The sequence below is a fragment of the Lepidochelys olivacea genome (genome assembly GCF_965140295.1).
Source record: "Lepidochelys olivacea isolate rLepOli2 genome assembly, chromosome: 2".
Classification (NCBI taxonomy): Eukaryota; Metazoa; Chordata; order Testudines; family Cheloniidae; genus Lepidochelys; species Lepidochelys olivacea.
Window position 1 is genome coordinate 34,560,365 of NC_140412.1, and position 17,685 is coordinate 34,578,049.

Consider the following 17,685-nt stretch of genomic DNA (forward strand, 5'->3'; position numbering starts at 1 on the left):
TTAGATTTATTTGCTATATATCACTATGACCTTATAGTACTTGAAATCCATTACAGGATTGTTTATAGTTAGTCTTAACTCCACAAAGACAATAATACTGCTGTGGAAGACCAATGGGGAGAAAAGCCATTTTAATATATTTACAGTTCCTTATTTTTGTAAACATTTAATCTACATACTGTACTAAGCTCTAACAAGGGTAAAGAGCTATACAAAGAGACAGGAAATGGGGCCCTGTATTTCTATTCATATTGCGCATTAGCATATTATAGATAAAGCATCTGCCCTTTTTCATTACCACAGCAGTAATCTTTCTTCAGATAAGTTTTTAAAACTTTTCAAAGAACTAAATATATTGAAATACTATACAACTACATCTATTTAAGCCAACCCATTTGGCTTTTATTCCATTTCTAGAATAATTTAAAGTGCTATAAGCAACCCGTTAATCAACACTTTTCTATAATAACAAAAACTACTTTTAAACATTAATTTACAAGATAATATACAATGTTCATCTGGAACAGCTGAAATTTCAGCACAAAGTCAGTCACTGTCACACTTATAACAGCAAATTTTTTGCATAACATAGAATAGAAGCTTTGAAAATAACTTTTGTTGAGCTGTTATTGCCACAATGGCTTATCAGTTTTCCTACAAAAGTGAACAAGAGCTACCGGTACTGTATTCTAGCCTGTCATTTTTTTGAGGTCACATGACAGTAAATTTGCATATTCCACAAGTCTACCGAGTTACAATATTGTCTACCTATAATACGTTACCCCATTTTATCAGAGCTGGTGCTAACTGTAGTTTACAACATAAATCCACTCAAAAACATCACAACTATTTTTTTCTTTTGGACAGGAATAAGTTATGTTCTTGGAGTTGATGTGCTACAAGGCTACAACAGTATAACTATAAAACAGTATATATCTGACACTTTATGTTGAAGAAAAATGCATCAATTTCATAGTCTTGGTATGCATAATGCCCTACTATAGCTACAAATTTGTTCACTGCATTTTACTTGATTTATCCATTAAACACAGTGGAACTATCACATTCTCACATTCCCTTGCTGTTTTATGTTTTTACCACATAGCTCAATGCTGTCCTCATTTGTCCCAAACCTGCAGATCATTAACAGCATGTGCAAAATACTTTTAATACAATCAGCACACAACTAGAACTTTTACTATATGATGTAACTGACATGTATTTTCTAAATTGGACATTAGTAAAACAAGTGGCACAACTGAATTTGGATGAATTTTCTAACCAGGACTAAGGGTAATGGTATGCTCCAAGACGGAATGCTAAACTTCTTGTCTAGCAGTGGCACCATGTGAATTAATCAACGAGTGGTCTGGGCCAGTGTTTGCAACATTGCTGTCAAATCATCATACTCAAAACTTTCCTCTTATATAGGCCCTGAAGGGGGAGCTCAATTCAGAGATACAGTTTTAATAGAAAAATAATCTCAATTGAGACACAGCAAAGCAGCCCTAAACTGATCGTAGATAGATGTGTGGGGGAACTGAAGAGAAAAAGGGGTAGACTAAAGGACAGATAGTTTGGGAGGCTGGCTCCACAACAGCAAGATTAACTTAACTGACATTCAGTTTCAGCCCATGTGGCCTAGACTTACAGCAATATCTTAAACATAAAGAAAAGTACAACAACTTTAAATACACTATTTCAAAATTGTATCTGGATCATCATGAAGATAGCTTTAAAACTATAGTATATAAATGCTGTATTCTATTGCTTCTAGGGCTTTTTGAGCTGCACTGATTTATGTCAGGTTTGGGACAATAGCCTGTAGAGACACTTACACACTTATTCAAAAGCCCAGATTTCAATGTCTTGGATAATAAAATCTTCTCTCTTAGAAAGTGTGTGATTCCCAAACGTTTTACAGGAGTGACTTCTTCCATGGTAGAGATCCCCGTCAAGCCAAAGAGCAAATTCACCCCTAGAACACAGACAAGTTATATAAAAATTAGTGAAGGAGAACAAAAGTTAACCTTACAAATGCAGTTAGAGTAGCCATAATTATAAATAGGGCTCTGTGTTTGTCACAGAGGTTGCAGAAGTCACGGATTCCTGTGACCTCTGTGACTTCTGCAACGGCCAGTGTGGCTGATCCTAGGGCCGCTCAAGCACAGCTGGAGCAGCTCTACAGCCAGCCGCACCAGCCACTGTTGGAGCAGCCCTGTCCCCGGGGACAGCCGCACAACTCTGGGGGGCCCTGGGCAGCCTGGCCGAGCAGCGGTCACGGAACTGGCGGGTGGCTTGGTGGCTCCTGGCTGCAGTCCCAGGGACTCCCCCACAGTAGCAGGCCGCCTGGGACTCCCCCCACAGCTATTAAAAAGCGCCCCCACAGCTGGTGCCGTGGTCTCCCTCCTTGTTCCCCCCCCGAAAGATTCAATCACAGGTATTTTTAGTAAAAGTCACATACAGGTCAGGGGCCGTGATTTTGTGTTTCTGGTCTGTAACATGTCCATGACTTTCACTAAAAATACCCGTGATCAAATCTCCTGTAAGTCTCCCTTAGATGCAGCTGTATTTGAAGCCATAAGACTTTTTTTTTTAAAATGTTTTTAAGCCTCTCCTAGATTCTGCAGAATCTACATTAGATTTATATAATTTAATATTTTAATTACCTGTAGATTAAAATGTCTTTTACAGAAATATACTCTAGTAATCTAGAACAAAAATGTCTGCACTAGAAAAGCAGAGAGTGATTTTAAAAAAATATATAAGTTGAAAATATGGGTGCTCCATTAGGGAAAAAAATAAAGATTATGGAACACCATTTCAAGGCTTGCAAGTATTCATGTCCTAGATTTATCAGAAACAGATTTTTCTGACAAAGTATTTCTTGGGACATATTTGTCAGAGTGCTAGCGTTAGGACATTAACCTGGGACTTTGCAAACCTAGGTTCAATTCTCTGTTCTGCCAAAAACATCTTCTTAAAAATTTAGGCAATTTACTATATATTTCAATTGCCTTGTCATCACTAAATTTTTTTGAATGTTAACATCTTGTATCAGTTTCAGATAAAGCGAGTATGCTGTCAACCAGGACATATCTTGAGCTATCGAAGGTAAAACTTTATACGTCTTCCATTGCTGAAGCAATGCAAAGGAAGGTCTAACAGTCTAATACATGTACAAGTTGTGTTTACAATGAGCGTTAAATGGTTTTCATATCCGACAACTGATAGATGCATACATATATCTATTATTAGCATTAAAGCTTCTTGGGCCTTGAGATTTCTAAAATTAAAATTAATACCAGTTTTACTGTGTGTACACAACATTACACAAAGACCACTGTAATCAATTCTTCACAATGAACAACACTACAAATCATGACTTACCCTCCCCCACCAAAAGCTAAAGAGTCCATGTCTCCTTTAATGAAAAACATATTGTCTCCTGTCCATTTGAAGACCTAATGAAAGTAGAGAATAGCAAGTTAAATATTTGAAAAATTTAATTTTGTGAATATCAAGTGTTCTCTCACTATTTCTGACACAGAAGTCTGCCATGATTCTATGTCAGTGTGAAAATCCACAGATCCAGATTACACAGATATTTAAAGGAGTAAATGGATTAGTTCCAATGAACAAATTCACCTCTAAAATAATGCCTACATACACTTGTTTAGCCAATCAATCTTTCCAAAGTTAATTTTCATTAACTTTTATCTCAATTACTTCAACTCCATCTTTACTGGTATCCCCAAATATTCCCTAGCCAAACTGCAGCATATGTGGAATGCCACAGCCCTTACTATACCATTAAATTAAAGTATAAGTATCATCCCAGTTCCTATTAGCTTCTTCTGACTTCACATTCTACTGAGAATACAATTAAAGGTTTGTTTACTCATTGCTCGTCTTTTCAACCTTGTCGCTTCCCACTCCATTGCTCTAACCTTAACCCTAGATATTTTTTCTTGGTAGGTGTAAGTGGGTCTTTATCACCCCTTAAAACATAGCTTCTTGTAGTCAATATTGTTGACACTGTATAATGAACGGTTAAATAAGATGTAAAGGAGTTGTATCTCCTTACCTCAAAATCTGGAGAGAAAGTAAACAGAAAGGTCTCTCCAGTGCCATAAAAGCAGTCACTCACTTTAAAAGGTTCAGAGGCTAGCGCACCAAAAACCTATAGGAGAGAAGAAAAAGTTGAGATCAAAAGTGTAAGAAGAATGCTGAAGCTACACAATCTATACTACACCAACAAAACCTTTATAAGTTTTACTCATGAAATCTTTTTCTTTTATGTGGGTATCTGGCATACTGTTACTTCTTTAGATGTAGGTAGATTTGAAATCTGCTTTGGGATAAGCACAGAAACCTCAAAAGATCTAATGGTTCCAACTGTAACGGAGATATTGTAGGCTGTTTTGTGAGGATTTTGGTAGGGAGGGACAGGAAGCAACTGTCAAGCAATTTTTTGCTGACTAATCAGCCTAGACTAAGAAGTGCAAGAATTAAAAATTAAAATCATATAACAAAACCCACAAACAAACAAAACCCACAAACAAACAAAACCCACAAACAAACAAGATACTGGCTGATATTTGTTGTTCCTTTTCTTAAATAGAAAGTTAACCAATTTTTTATTAAACTTTGAGTGAATAATGTCATTCTGTAGCATATTTGTGTTAAACAGCCATCTCCTTTCTCCAGTATTGGGTTTGCATTTTAAGTCTCCTCTAAATTAAGCAGGGTCTTTATCTGACAAGATAATGTTTCCTATGGAATCAATAAAGGGACACTATCAGCTTGCATGTTTTAAAAGTTGCCTAAAAATATCAGAAAATTTATATCTTTTAAATAGCATATCTACTTTTTTATTATTATTATTATTAAATGAAGCATTCTTTTTAAAAGGAAGTTTCTCAAGGTTTTTCTGCTTTCCTGCTAATGTTTAAAAGGATTTTTTAGGCAGGCCTGAGATCAACCACTAACTAACATGCTCTGGCCCAACCTTCCCCTTCGTGCATGCTCATGTCGCTTCACTTTCGGCCTCTATTGGTAAATACACTCTTTCAGGGCTTGCGGAAGAAAGGTGCCTTAGTGTGTTGTTATGCTAGTACATGAGGTAGTAAACTATGATTAGAACACTGAAACTCAGTCAAATGGCCTGAGAGAAAACACTGAAAATAAAAATATATTTCTCTAATATTTTAGTTATAATACAATAGAAACTCAGAGTTATGGACACCTGGGGAATAGAAGTTGTTCGTAACTCTGATGAGTTCCCCAGCTCTGAACAAGACATTACAGACTTCAGACACAGGGGGTTTGGCGCTGCAGCTGTGTCAGAGCTCTGGGTGGGAGGGCGGGGCATCTATTCTTTGGGGGACAAGGGCTTGGGGCTTCAGCCTCACAACTCGTTCCCAGCTTCTGCCCTCCCCAGAGCTCAGTTCCTGGTTTCGGCCAGGGGTGCGAGGGTGCACCAGGGCTTGGGGCTTCAGCTACGGGGGGCTGAAACCGGCATGCCTCATAACGAAAGCCTTAAGCCCCAGCGCCCCCCTATACGGCTGAAGGCAGGAATGGAGCAGCGGGGCTGAAGCCCCAAGCCCCAGTTCTCCTTATAGGTCTAAAACCCTGAGCCCCAGTGCTCCTGTGGGGCAGAAGTCCTGAGAACCCCCTCCTCCCCCAGCTGGAGTTCTGACCCAGTTAATCCTCTAACAAGGAAAATACTGCTTTGTGCAAACTCTTCTAAGGCTATCTTTGCTTGGCCTCTAAACTACCAGGTTGGGCATTTTTGCCAATACACTAGAGTAGAAGCTCAGAGTCACAAACTGACCAGACAACCACACATTTCATTTGGAACTGGAAGTACACAATCAGGCAGCAGCAGTAAAGTTTCAAAGTTGTATTAAGTCAATGTTCAGTAGTAAATTTTTAAAAGAACAGCTATAACGTTTTGTTCAGAGTTACGAACAGTTCAGAGTTACGAACAAGCTCCATTCCCAAGGTGTTCGTAACTCTGAGGTTCTACTGTATCAACTAACGGTATGATTTTCTGTTTCAGATCATCTCAATATAATTTGTGGACAGAGAAAAGCTAGCACCCCATACCAGTAAGAGAAAGAATTTCAGGCTTGTGCAAAGTGAAGCGTTAAGTTTTTAAATGCATCTCTCCATCAACCAAACCTATGCTGTTTTGAAAGCACTGAGCTTCTAGTAGTAGTACAGCATATACTACAAAAAACCCACAATTACTTACCTCACAGTAACTGTTTATTTGAAATACGTTGCCCACATGGATTCCACTTCTGGTGTGTGAGATCAGATTCTTTTGGCCAGCAGTGTAAACTGGAGCCGTGCCTGTGCCCTTGATGTTTTCACACCCCCAACCATCCCTCAGTTACTTCATCAATACAAAATCCAGAGGGCAGAGCACTCTGCAGATGTGGGGTCATGGACTCCATGCTGACAACACATCTTGAAGAACCATAGTTACTATCTCTTGAAGTAGACAGAAAAGGTTCCTAGAGTGTCCCATCACCGAGAGGCATGGCAGCTTTGCAAGAGGGACAAGTTTTAAATCCCAAGATTTAGTGTCAGCCAATTCCAGGGTTAATACATAACCTAACCTAGATAGATAGATGAGGTAGATAAGATATTTCTCTCTCTCTGTTTTATGGCTAATATATTATATCTTTTGCCAACAGGCAAACTATAAACTAACTCCTCAACCTAATGAGCAATAAGCTATCCTAACAACTAATTGCACAGTGATCTAAGTAAGCAGAAACTGCAGGAATTCTGTTTTGCTGCCACAGCAGGCAAGAAGGAACTGAGGAACAGTTGGGCCCTTTCCAGCACTTATGTCCTCTGGTGGAGGGATGGGGTTGCAAAAGTATCATGAGTCGGGGTGGCCCCAACACACACCACTGGCCAGAAGAATATAATCTGTATGCACAGGTTGTATGTGCACCAGAAGTGGAATCCACACAGACTATCACTCGAAGAATTGATTATTCAGCACCGAAACTACTATAAATGTCTCTCTACATCAAATGGACGGACGGCCTCATCAACACTGTACCCTCAAGATGACGGGTGCTAAGATGTTCATGTCTGTCATTAAGGAACTGTACGGAGATAGCCAACTTGCTTGACATAGGTTACCTATCTACTCTTAGATAGCAATGACTATCCATCTTTCCTACTTTTGGGTGGGACATCTATCCTGTGCCTTACCAATCCCTTGAGGCTCTGAGCTGTCTGGTCCTCATTTTAAGAGAAACTAAAATGTTACTCAGTAATAAAAAGTTAGAGGACTTCCAATAGTTATGGCTTGACACTGGATTTGCTTCATCAAAACATTTCCCAGAAAAATGCCATTATCAAAAACTGCCTGCACAATGACATGATTGTAACACCAATACATAACCATGAAGAAGGAGAAGCTTAACACAGGCAGTTTTATTACTAAAACACATTGATGTTTCAGCTGTTAATTTATCTGTTTTAAGCAGCAGTTCTGATTTTTTTTGGCCATTATTTCCATACCTGCCCATCACTATCCTTGATAACCATTAGTACAGGAGTGTCTAGCCCCAACATAGTTCGATACAATGTCTTCAAGCTCATGCCATGCTTTGCAGTGCTGTAGACAAGAGTCCATGGATACCCAATGGTTCGCGGAGGAAGGTGCTTTGTGAGCTGTTAACAAAACAATGAAGAGTCTCTTATGCATTTAATAACTACTTTTTTTTTTGTAAGCTCTTCAGAACAAGGTCCCTGTTATTTATTTGATATACTTAACCTGATACAGGATGCTCAGGATACTTACAGAACACAGATAATATTATTCTATCATCAGTTTTATTTGAAAACCATACCTTTTCAATTTGGTCTGACTGCAGCAATTCACTAGGATCGCTAAGATTTGGCCGAAATGCTTCAGGCTCCAGGTCTGTTTTGATATTTGTGGCCTGCTTTGAGTTTAAGTCTTCCCTTGTTATCTGCAAGGGAGGAGGAAATAAATAAGCACTCTAGAAGGTATGTTAAGCATTCACAATTCTCTTACAGAGGAAATATTACTTAGTATATGCCACATCATCTTCACTGCATTTAGGATTGTACTTAATTATTGGAATTTTGTATTATGTTTGTTATATTAGGCATTTGACAGGGAAATCACTGCTTCTTGTGGTAAACCTATCAGTACTAAATATTACACTGAAATTATTGCTTGCACATGTACTCTAATATTCAGGTTATGCCTGTTTTTTCACATGCCTTCGTGTTTGGGGTTGAATATGGACTTTTAGAATTGACTACAATTAAAAGCCAAAGTACATGATCTCAACCACTGCACAAAATGTAGTGTGTTTCTAATAGTAATAAAAAAGGTGTTTGAGTTATATATATTTTAAATGCAGACACAGTTTATTTAAAATGCTTTATGCTCATCACTCAAAAGCTAGAGATTTTAATCAATACCCAAAGAAAATAACTTTTAAAGCCATTCTGATGTGAAACTTTTCAAGTTCCTAATAAAATATTTGAAAGCAGGCTTTGTAAATGTGTAAGTGGGTATTAGTTGCTTAAAGAATTTGACTGGGATTCAGGAGACATGGGTTCTATTCCCAGTTCTACCACTGATACACTTGGTGACCTTGGACGAGTCACTGCCCTTCTGTGCCTCAGTTTCCCCATCTGTAAAGTGTGAATAATGATACTGACCTCTTTTGTAAAGTGGTTTGAGCTCTACTGATGAAAAGTGCTATATAAACAGCTAGGCATCATTGTTATCCTAAGAACCTGAGACAAAGCTCACTGAAGTCACGGGAAAGACCCTTATGGACTTCATTTGATTTTTGATTAGCTCCTATGCATCCATCAGAAAACACCAGAAGTCAACATTTGCCAAAATATGGTTTACCACATACATCTCCTATTCTAAATACAGGGAAATAACTGCAGTGTTTCAGATACCAATTTGTGGTAACTATTGCCAAATGTTAAGTTTTTAGATGGTGAACAGTTTTGACGCAAAAAGAAGACACTCCAATTTTTCAGAATCTATGTGAAACACTTTTTCAACCAGTAACAATGTATGTAGAAGTTAAATAAATTGCAATCCATTAAACAGCTAAGAAAAATCAAATTTACTGTCTATCACAGAATAGTTTTTATATGTTTAAAAATAATCTTATAAAATATGAAGGCAAGGAATATTTGTATAACAGTAACTTGATTACAATCTTAACATTAATCCTTAAAATGAGAAAAATTTGCTTTATTTAGTCATTTTGAGGAGGGCACCAAGCAAGGCTCAAGCTTTCCATAACTTAGCCTTTATCTCAGACTAAAAGCATTTGTTAGCATCTAATTTCACAAAGCATCAGCCACGCATATATATTCAACATCATCTTCCAATTACAATTATTATTAAGTACTACTTATACAGCATATGCCATTTGGTCTCTTCAGTCCCAAATTTCACACTGTCAAGGGCACGTTTGAGTACAAATTCTACAAAACATAACTGCTGTTCAAGAGTACCATAAAATGTTTATACTCTATTTGGTTCTTTAATTTTTATTACACTACCACATGCAAAACATATGCTGTCTGAGTTGTTGATTTTAAACAATTTTTACCACTCATAAGGCATTTGTAAGCAAGTTAACTTTGTCAAAATCTGAAGCTCCTAAACACATACTACAGAAAGTACTATAACATTATCACTGTCAACTAATATTTTGACAGCGTAACAGATCAATAAGATAGCATTATGACTACTAAATTAAGCAGAGGCAAACCCATGAAAGCATTTTCCATTTGCAAAAGCTACTCAGAAACAAAATGAAAATCCAAACTTCCAACCATTTCATTAGCTAGATACTTAGAAACACATATTGAATTAAGATTTCATGTTTTCAAAAAAAGTTCTTAGATATGCTTTCATCAGTAAACTTGGCATAATATACACATCAATTCCAAAGTGTGCTTATGCCAAAATAAATAGAGAAATACCTAAAGAGAATGCAAGAGTCAATTCAAGATTAATATCCTATAAATCTTCAGAATTAGTTCTGAACTGCTGTTTTAGGGATTGGGAGTTCTAATTCCAGCTCCACTAAAGGGCAAAACACTTACCTACCTCATATGGTAGTTGTGAGGCTTAATATTTGCAAAAAAGTTTGAAATACTTGTAGGATCTTTTTATATAAGAATTTAAGACTTCAACTATACATACAACTGAGTAAGTCCTTATTTAATTTTGTAAACAGAGTTTTGAATTTCTCCATCTCTTTTGCATTCTTTTTAGGAAAGTTTCTACCCAACTCAAGCCACCACACCAGAACAGAAATTCAAACACAAGTCCTCATCACTCTGGAAACCATGTAGTAATGAGAACAAAGTTTCAAAGATGACAGAAAATTCCTCTGATTTTAAACTCTGAAATGATCATTTTGTCTCAGAGCCACAGCACTCTCTCTTATCAGTGTATAAACACATATCCAAGAGAAAGGAATTTTCTGCAGGATTCTTGTAGTGTTGTAGCCAAGACAAACCCACCGAATATGGGACTTGCCCTGATCAAGGCCACTACAGAAAAAGATGTTTTAGTCTCTGGAGAAGGGGTTTAACTACGAAGAGGGCACCTTGAGGCGTCTGCAGAGCGTGCGCAGTTCTTCACTATTTAGAGCATCGATCCTGCGGTGATACTCAGCCACTGACACTACCTGAATATGGAGACAGGAAGAAAATAATTCCACTGACAGTTGAAAAAAATAAAGAAAAATGGAGAAGTGTAATGGGGGGAAGGATATGCAATGACAACTAAAGAAAAAATGGAAATGTTTGAGATATTTGCATCTGCAAGGACTTGATGTTCACAGAGGACGTTTTTGACTTATGATGAGTACATACAGTGAAGATAGGATTTCATACACAAATGGCACCAAAGATCTGGTACAGCTCAATGTCCTAATGTATGACTATAAAGTAAATCTGATATGACAGTCCATAAAATTATGCTGCTAAAACAACAAATAAATGTGTATGAGAAAAAGAAAAAAAAACAAACAAAAAACTTACTGCACAATGTGATAATGGGTTAAGCCCCTTATGGTATGTCACAACTACAGGTAAGCACTTAGTTTGTCTTTTAGAACAGTAAATCTTAAGTTACTATTTAAAAAAGTATAGTTTAAGCTAACCTGGACCTAAGGAGAATTTTAAAGCTGAAAAACTGAAGTCTAAATAATATTAATCCTTATTCCTTCACAAAAATCCTGGGGATGTAAGGCTAGAAAAGATTACTATCAACTGATTTCAAATTCTAATTGACAGGCAAGTAGCTGCTAAGTTAAAGAATGCCAAGATGCTCTATTACCTCTTAGCTTTTTCCTCAGAGATTGTGCATTTATCATACTCCATTCAGTACTTTCATTTTTTCTTTTGATTCACTTTCTTCCTTGTCATGCATATAGCACTGCTCACTTTCCTACTGCATGTAATTTCATCTACCCTTTACACTATAATTCATCATCCCTGTGAAGGTTTCATCATGGTCCAAATGCCAACTATACTTTCTGCATTAAAGACCACCTTCCATTCCATTTGTAGCTCACATGCTGACAGATCACCTCTCCTTTAGTTCCCCATATCAAGCTATTCGAGAAACAGTTAACATATAATCTAGACACTAACACAAACGTACTATAAGTAAAAAGGCAGAAACCATCACCAACATTTTCCCTCTTGTGTGCCAGAAGTCAGGTACTTAATACATAGCCTGATTCGCAGAAGAGTTGAGTAGCCATAATTCCCAGTGACTTCTATAGAACCAGATGGTACTCAGAACTTCTGAAAAAAGTCAGGCAGTTTATTCAGGTACCTAGCTTAAACCATCCACACTGAAAAATGTTGGTTTCTATATTTAAACGTTTGTGCCAAGAAATACCTGGTGTGAATATTATAACAGCTTGACCCTTCTACATATTATTTCTTTGTGAGTCAGAGATCTAAATTTTATAAACTATTTCAAACACAAGACTTACTGAATGTCTAGTGCAGGGATACCTTTGCCTTAAGTGACCTAGGTGTACTGTAGTTATTCACGATAGCATACAGAATGTAAAGAAACATATTATTGTGCATTGAAAGGAGTCCAGTATAAATCAAATTTATCTGTAGTAACAGAAACACAGTATTACAAGGATGCCTCAACTACAGAGCACTGATTGCACAGGATACATCATGTTATCTTAGCTGGTTAACCCTACTTAGTGTTGTTTTGTTATTTTTTTATTTTTATTACTACTACTACTGATGACAGTGAATACAAACACCCCAACACAAAATGTATTTTCCAAAGTGTCCTGAGTGTTGAAGATTTCTCCCCAACCATAGGTGCCATATGCTCTGATCCGAGGCAAGTGGTTAGGGGAAAGGCTGTAAGGGTTTTGATGACAAAGTAGTATCAGCAGCCGATTGCTTGTTCAAGTAAATACAATTGTGTATATATTTTAGAAGAATCATGTAGGGCTAAGGGGCCATAATCTTTGATGGTAGGGATTTAAATTTAAAATTTTAGCTCATTGCAACTTGGAGGGTAGGAGATTCCAAGATTAGGGTAGAGGAGGAAATTGAGATTGTACTGGCTTTTTTTTTTTTTTTTTTTTCCTTTCAGCTATCAATCCAATTCTCTTGCTGAAACTCTATTTTCTCTCCTCTTTAAGCCTTCTACATTCCCACATTTATATCTCCTCTTCCTCACTTCATTTTTTGTTAGTGTCTCCTCCACATCTTAGATTTCAACCTTTAACCCCTCTCCTTTCAGCATTTCCTTTTTCTGGAGACTGCATGAAACCTCCTTCTCACACCTTAACTTCAAAAGGCCCAAATCACAGCAGTTATCCAGTTAAAGGGGATTTGATATTATGTAAGCATGGAGAAGCAAAACCAAAAAAGACAGGACCCAAATAAGATCACAATTTTGTTTCTAAATTATCGCTCAATCTGCATGAGACTGCCCCCACTGCTTTAAAAAGAGGGAGGGAGGGAGAGAGAGATTGCAAATGCTGTTATAAACCTAGTTCCAAAGCTAAGCACTAAAGCAGACAGTACTAATGTCCCTAATTCCTGTTCACTTTTCCTTGCCACCTCAGTTCTTGAGGGAAGGCTACAGAAGGAGTCAGACGTTTTAGGAACAAAAGGACTGTTATTGAACTGGAGAGAAAGTGGGAAAGAATGCCAGTTTCCATCATCACTAGTTCAAAAGAAGAAAATCTACAAAAAGTACACAGCCATAGCACAGTGTTAATTCATGCATTTGGGGTTGTGCCTAACAAACATAACACCCCACATTAAAGAAGTGTGAATAAATAGGATTTTTGCAACCCTTGCTTTTTTAGAGGCCTAGCAGTGGAGAGGAAACAAGGCACTGAGTTTGAATTTGAAATTAAGAAAGGATGTTACTGAATTCTGGACTGGTTATTTGTTACTTGTATTGTGGCAGCATCTAAAGGCCTTAGCCCCATTGTGCTAAGCACTGTATGAATACAACTAAGAGATGGTCCCCGCCCTGAAGAGTTTACACAGAAAACTTCAGAGAACAGGTGGATACGACAAACAGATGGAAGGAGCACAATGTAAGCCAATTGGCAATGTGTTCAGTTCATATTTTTCTAACGGATATTTATAAAATGTCAGAATGTTCAGTTAGGCCAGGCCTACTCTCAAAAAGCTTTGCTTTACCGGCAAATTGCTCATAGTATGGCTGCACTTCATGCTGACAAAAGGGCAAATCTACCAATATAGTTAATTCCAGCTTCCCTCCCCACCAGCCCCAAGAGAAACAGTTTATATCAACAAGAACAGTTTTGTCAGAATAGCGGTGTCTACACTAGAGGCTTTTGCTGGCACAACTATGTCAGCCACAAATCACATGCCTGACCAATACAGTTATGCCTGCAAGAGTCTGAAGTATATACCTGGCTTAGACAAACTGTAAGAAGAGGGTTTTTTACTTTTAAATGGAAATATTAAGGTATGTTTTGCAAAAAAATGGAAACAGTTGTTTGTAAAGGATAGTTTTCCTCTTGATAAATTGCAGAAACTGCACCTAAAAAGCTAGTAGTAGGTATTGTATTCCCACGAAGTGGACACAAAGCTGGAACATATCCTCCTTATTTAATTGGAAGGCACTCCAGAACTAGACTGTTCTTTTAAAAAATAAACACACTGATGTAATTACATTGCTCTTTCAATAGCATCAACCAGTGTACAAATTTACTGGTCAAAAAACCAGAAGCTTCTGTATCCTCTGCACATGGTGATGGCGAGAGTAAGATAAAAGCAACCTGTGAAGGTTACACATTGAGGGGACCATTGAAATAATTCGGATGAACAATTTGCTTTAGACCACAGTGCAGTCATACAAACCTGATGTAAACAGAGTGCCATTTTACTGGATGATATAAAACCTCTTTTGTTCCCTTGCAGAGCCAGCTCCAACATAATCAGATCCACTTTTAATTCTATACTATTTGGTTAAAAATTACCAAGCTTAAATTTTGTTTACATATCTGGAACTTTTCCCAATCAATTTGTTCATCTCAAACTCTTTCATTAGAAACTGAACAACATTTTAAGACATTTCTAGAGGCTATAAATACAATGAAAATAAAGGGACCATTATGAACTGAACATTGTTGTGAAAGGATATTTACATCATTTGCAGTGGAGCAAGTATGAACAGTGCCTTTGTGTGTGAGTATATTCAGTTTCTCCCTGAATATGTATTCCACCACAGGCCCAATATTGCAATCCTTAATACTTTCAATATTCATGAAACTTCTGATTCCAAAGGGAGCTTGCTGGGGAAATGAGTCTCTGAACCATAAATAAATTAATATTATTTTATACATAATCAGGGCTGTCAAACAATTAAAAAATTTATCATAATTAATCATGAAATTAATCGCACTGTTAAACAATAGAATACTATTTAAATATTTTTGGATGTTTTCTACATTTTCAAATATATTGATTTCAGTTACAACAGAGAATACAAAGTGTACAGTGCTCACGTTATATTTATTTTTGATTACAAGTATTTGCACTAAAAAAACAAAAGAAATTGTATTTTTCAATTCACCTAATACAAGTACTGTAATGCAATCTCTATCATGAAAGTTGAACTTACAAATGTAGAATTATGTACAAAAAAACTGCATTCAAAAATAGAACAAGTCCACTCAGTCCTACTTCTTGTTCAGCCAAATGCTCAGACAAACTAGTTTACATATGCAGAAGATAATACTGTCTGCTTCTTGGTACCTTCTTTGTGTTCTGTCAAATCTGCAGTCAAAGTGGTCTTAAAATGAACAACATGTGCTGGGTGATCATCCGAGACTGCTATAACATGAAATATATGGCAGAATGCAGGTAAAACAGAGCAAGGAATATACAATTCTCCCTCAAGGGGTTCAGTCATAGAATATCAGGGTTGGAAGGGACCTGAGGAGGTCATCTAGTCCAACCCCCCGCTCAAAGCAGGACCAATCCCCAGTTTTTGCCCCAGATCCCTAAATGGCCCCCTCAAGGATTGAACTCACAACCCTTGGTTTAACAGGCTGATGCTCAAACCACTGAGCTATCCCTCCCCCTCAACCTAATCACAGAATCTCAGGAGATCATCTAGTCCAACTCCCTGCTCAAAGCAGGACCAGTCCCCAACTAAATCATCCAACAGATTTTTTCCCCTAAATGGCCCCCTCAAGGACTGAACTCACAACCCTGGGTTTAGCAGACCAATGCTCATACCTGTGAGCTATCCCTCTCCCCCCAATTAACACATTTTTTTAAACTAGTGTCATCAGCATGGAAGCATGTTCTCTGAAATAGTGGCCGAGGCATGAAGGGGCATACGAATGTTTAGCATATCTGGCATGTAAATACCTTGCAATGCCAGCTACAGAAGTCCCATGCAAATGCCTCTTCTCACTTTCTGGTGATATTGTAAATAAGTGGGCAGCATTATCTCCCGTGAAAGTAAACAAATTTGTTTGTCTTAGCAATTGGCTGAAGAAGAAGTAGGCCTGAGTGGACTTGTAGGCCCTGAAGTTTTACACTGTTTTGTTTTTGAGTGCAGTTATGTAACAAAAGAAATACATTTGTAAGTTGCACTTTCATGACAAAGAGATTGCACTACAGTATTTGTATGAGGTGAACTGAAAAATACTATTTCTTTTGTTTGTCATTTTTACAGTGCAAATATTTGTAATCAAAAATATACACTTTGATTTCCATTACTACACAGAATACAATATATATGAAAATGTAGAAAAACAGCCAAAATATTTAATAAATTTCTATTGGCATTCTATTGTAACAGTGCGATTAAAACTGCAATTAAGATTTTTTCAAATCGTGATTAATTGACAGCCCTATATATAATACATATTTATATATTACAAAATATAGATGTGCATAATAAGACCAAACATTTTCATAAGACATGCATTTGCAAATCATTCTGAAATGAACAGTCAAGATCTAAGACAAAGTGCTCTCTCGTTTGATTTATTTTTTCCTCCTTCCTTACAGATATAGGCAGCTTTGATTTAGCGAAGTACTTAAACACCTTAGTAGTGATCCCACTGTAGTCAAAGGGACCCTCTGTGTGCTTAAGAAGTTAAGACACCTGCTTAAATATGCTTTCTTGTATATGCTTAAGTAGTATGGTAAGAGGGTGGGCCAGTTAAGGCAAATTATCCTTTTGTAGCCTTGTACTGTATCATCACACTTTTAGGGCAACACTGTATAAGACTCAGGAGACTATGAAGAGAACAGGAAATATGAGTGTTAAATTACTAAAATGCAAACTACGCTGCTGTGAGATACATTTCCTTCTCATGTTGTACTGCACACTGGGGCTATGCCTACACTACTGCTTACGTCAGTAGTTTCTTAGAGGTGTGAATAAGCCATCTCCTGAGTAATGTTGAAAGTTACACTGACCTGAGTGCCAGTGTGGACAGTGCTGTGTCAGCAAGAGAGCTTCTCCCACTGGCACAGTTACCACCGCTCGCTGGGGGTGGATTAATTATGTCGATGGTAGAGCTCTCTCATTGGCTTAGAGCAGCTACACGAGCGCGTTTACAGCGGTGCAGCTGCATCAGTGCAGCTGAGCCGCTGTAAGCTCTCTAGTGTAGCCGTAGCCTTAGAGAGGCAATTCTGGTATTCTGTTAAAAAAGAGCAGATTCAGGCCTTCCAACAAGGTCTCCTCTCTGGAGGGCAGTTACCTCAGAACCTTTGCAGTTAACTGATTGCTAAAAATCTCTACCTCTAGATTACTCTCAAAGCAGCACTGCTCTAAACAGCACATAACTGTGCTCATCTTCAAGTGATTCATTCTAATTCCAGTAAGATTGAAAAGAGATCACATTTCAGAAAAGATAGTATTAGTATAAAATTTTTAAGTTTATTTATAAAAGAAGTCAAGGAAATTTTCAGAAAGCCTGGGAGGAGAATTCACCAGTAATACTAGTTAGTACTGCAACAACATTTTCAATCTGTGATGTTGTTGTAATGATTTAGGGATTCTGTCTGTACCACTTTGGAATTGTGGATGATTTTATTTAATTGTATCATGGAATTACTGTGTCATGGAAAGCTTAT

At 37.4% G+C, this 17,685-nt stretch overlaps 1 protein-coding gene across 9 annotated transcripts in view; it reads right to left on the reverse strand.

The window, feature by feature from the left end:
• Positions 1-17,685, reverse strand: part of OXR1 (oxidation resistance 1) — a 467,833-nt gene continuing 450,148 nt past the window's right edge. For 7 of the 9 annotated variants that reach the window (XM_084620223.1, XM_084620224.1, XM_084620222.1 and 4 more), the window contains 6 exons: positions 10,659-10,739; positions 7,884-8,006; positions 7,552-7,704; positions 4,088-4,183; positions 3,391-3,464; positions 1-1,978 (listed from right to left, as the gene is read on the reverse strand). In XM_084620223.1, coding sequence (XP_084476349.1) covers positions 1,843-1,978; positions 3,391-3,464; positions 4,088-4,183; positions 7,552-7,704; positions 7,884-8,006; positions 10,659-10,739 — 663 coding nt within the window. In that variant the 3' untranslated portion in view covers positions 1-1,842. The remainder of the gene's footprint in view (positions 1,979-3,390; positions 3,465-4,087; positions 4,184-7,551; positions 7,705-7,883; positions 8,007-10,658; positions 10,740-17,685) is intronic. The other 2 variants (XM_084620229.1, XM_084620228.1) reach the window with 1 other exon arrangement.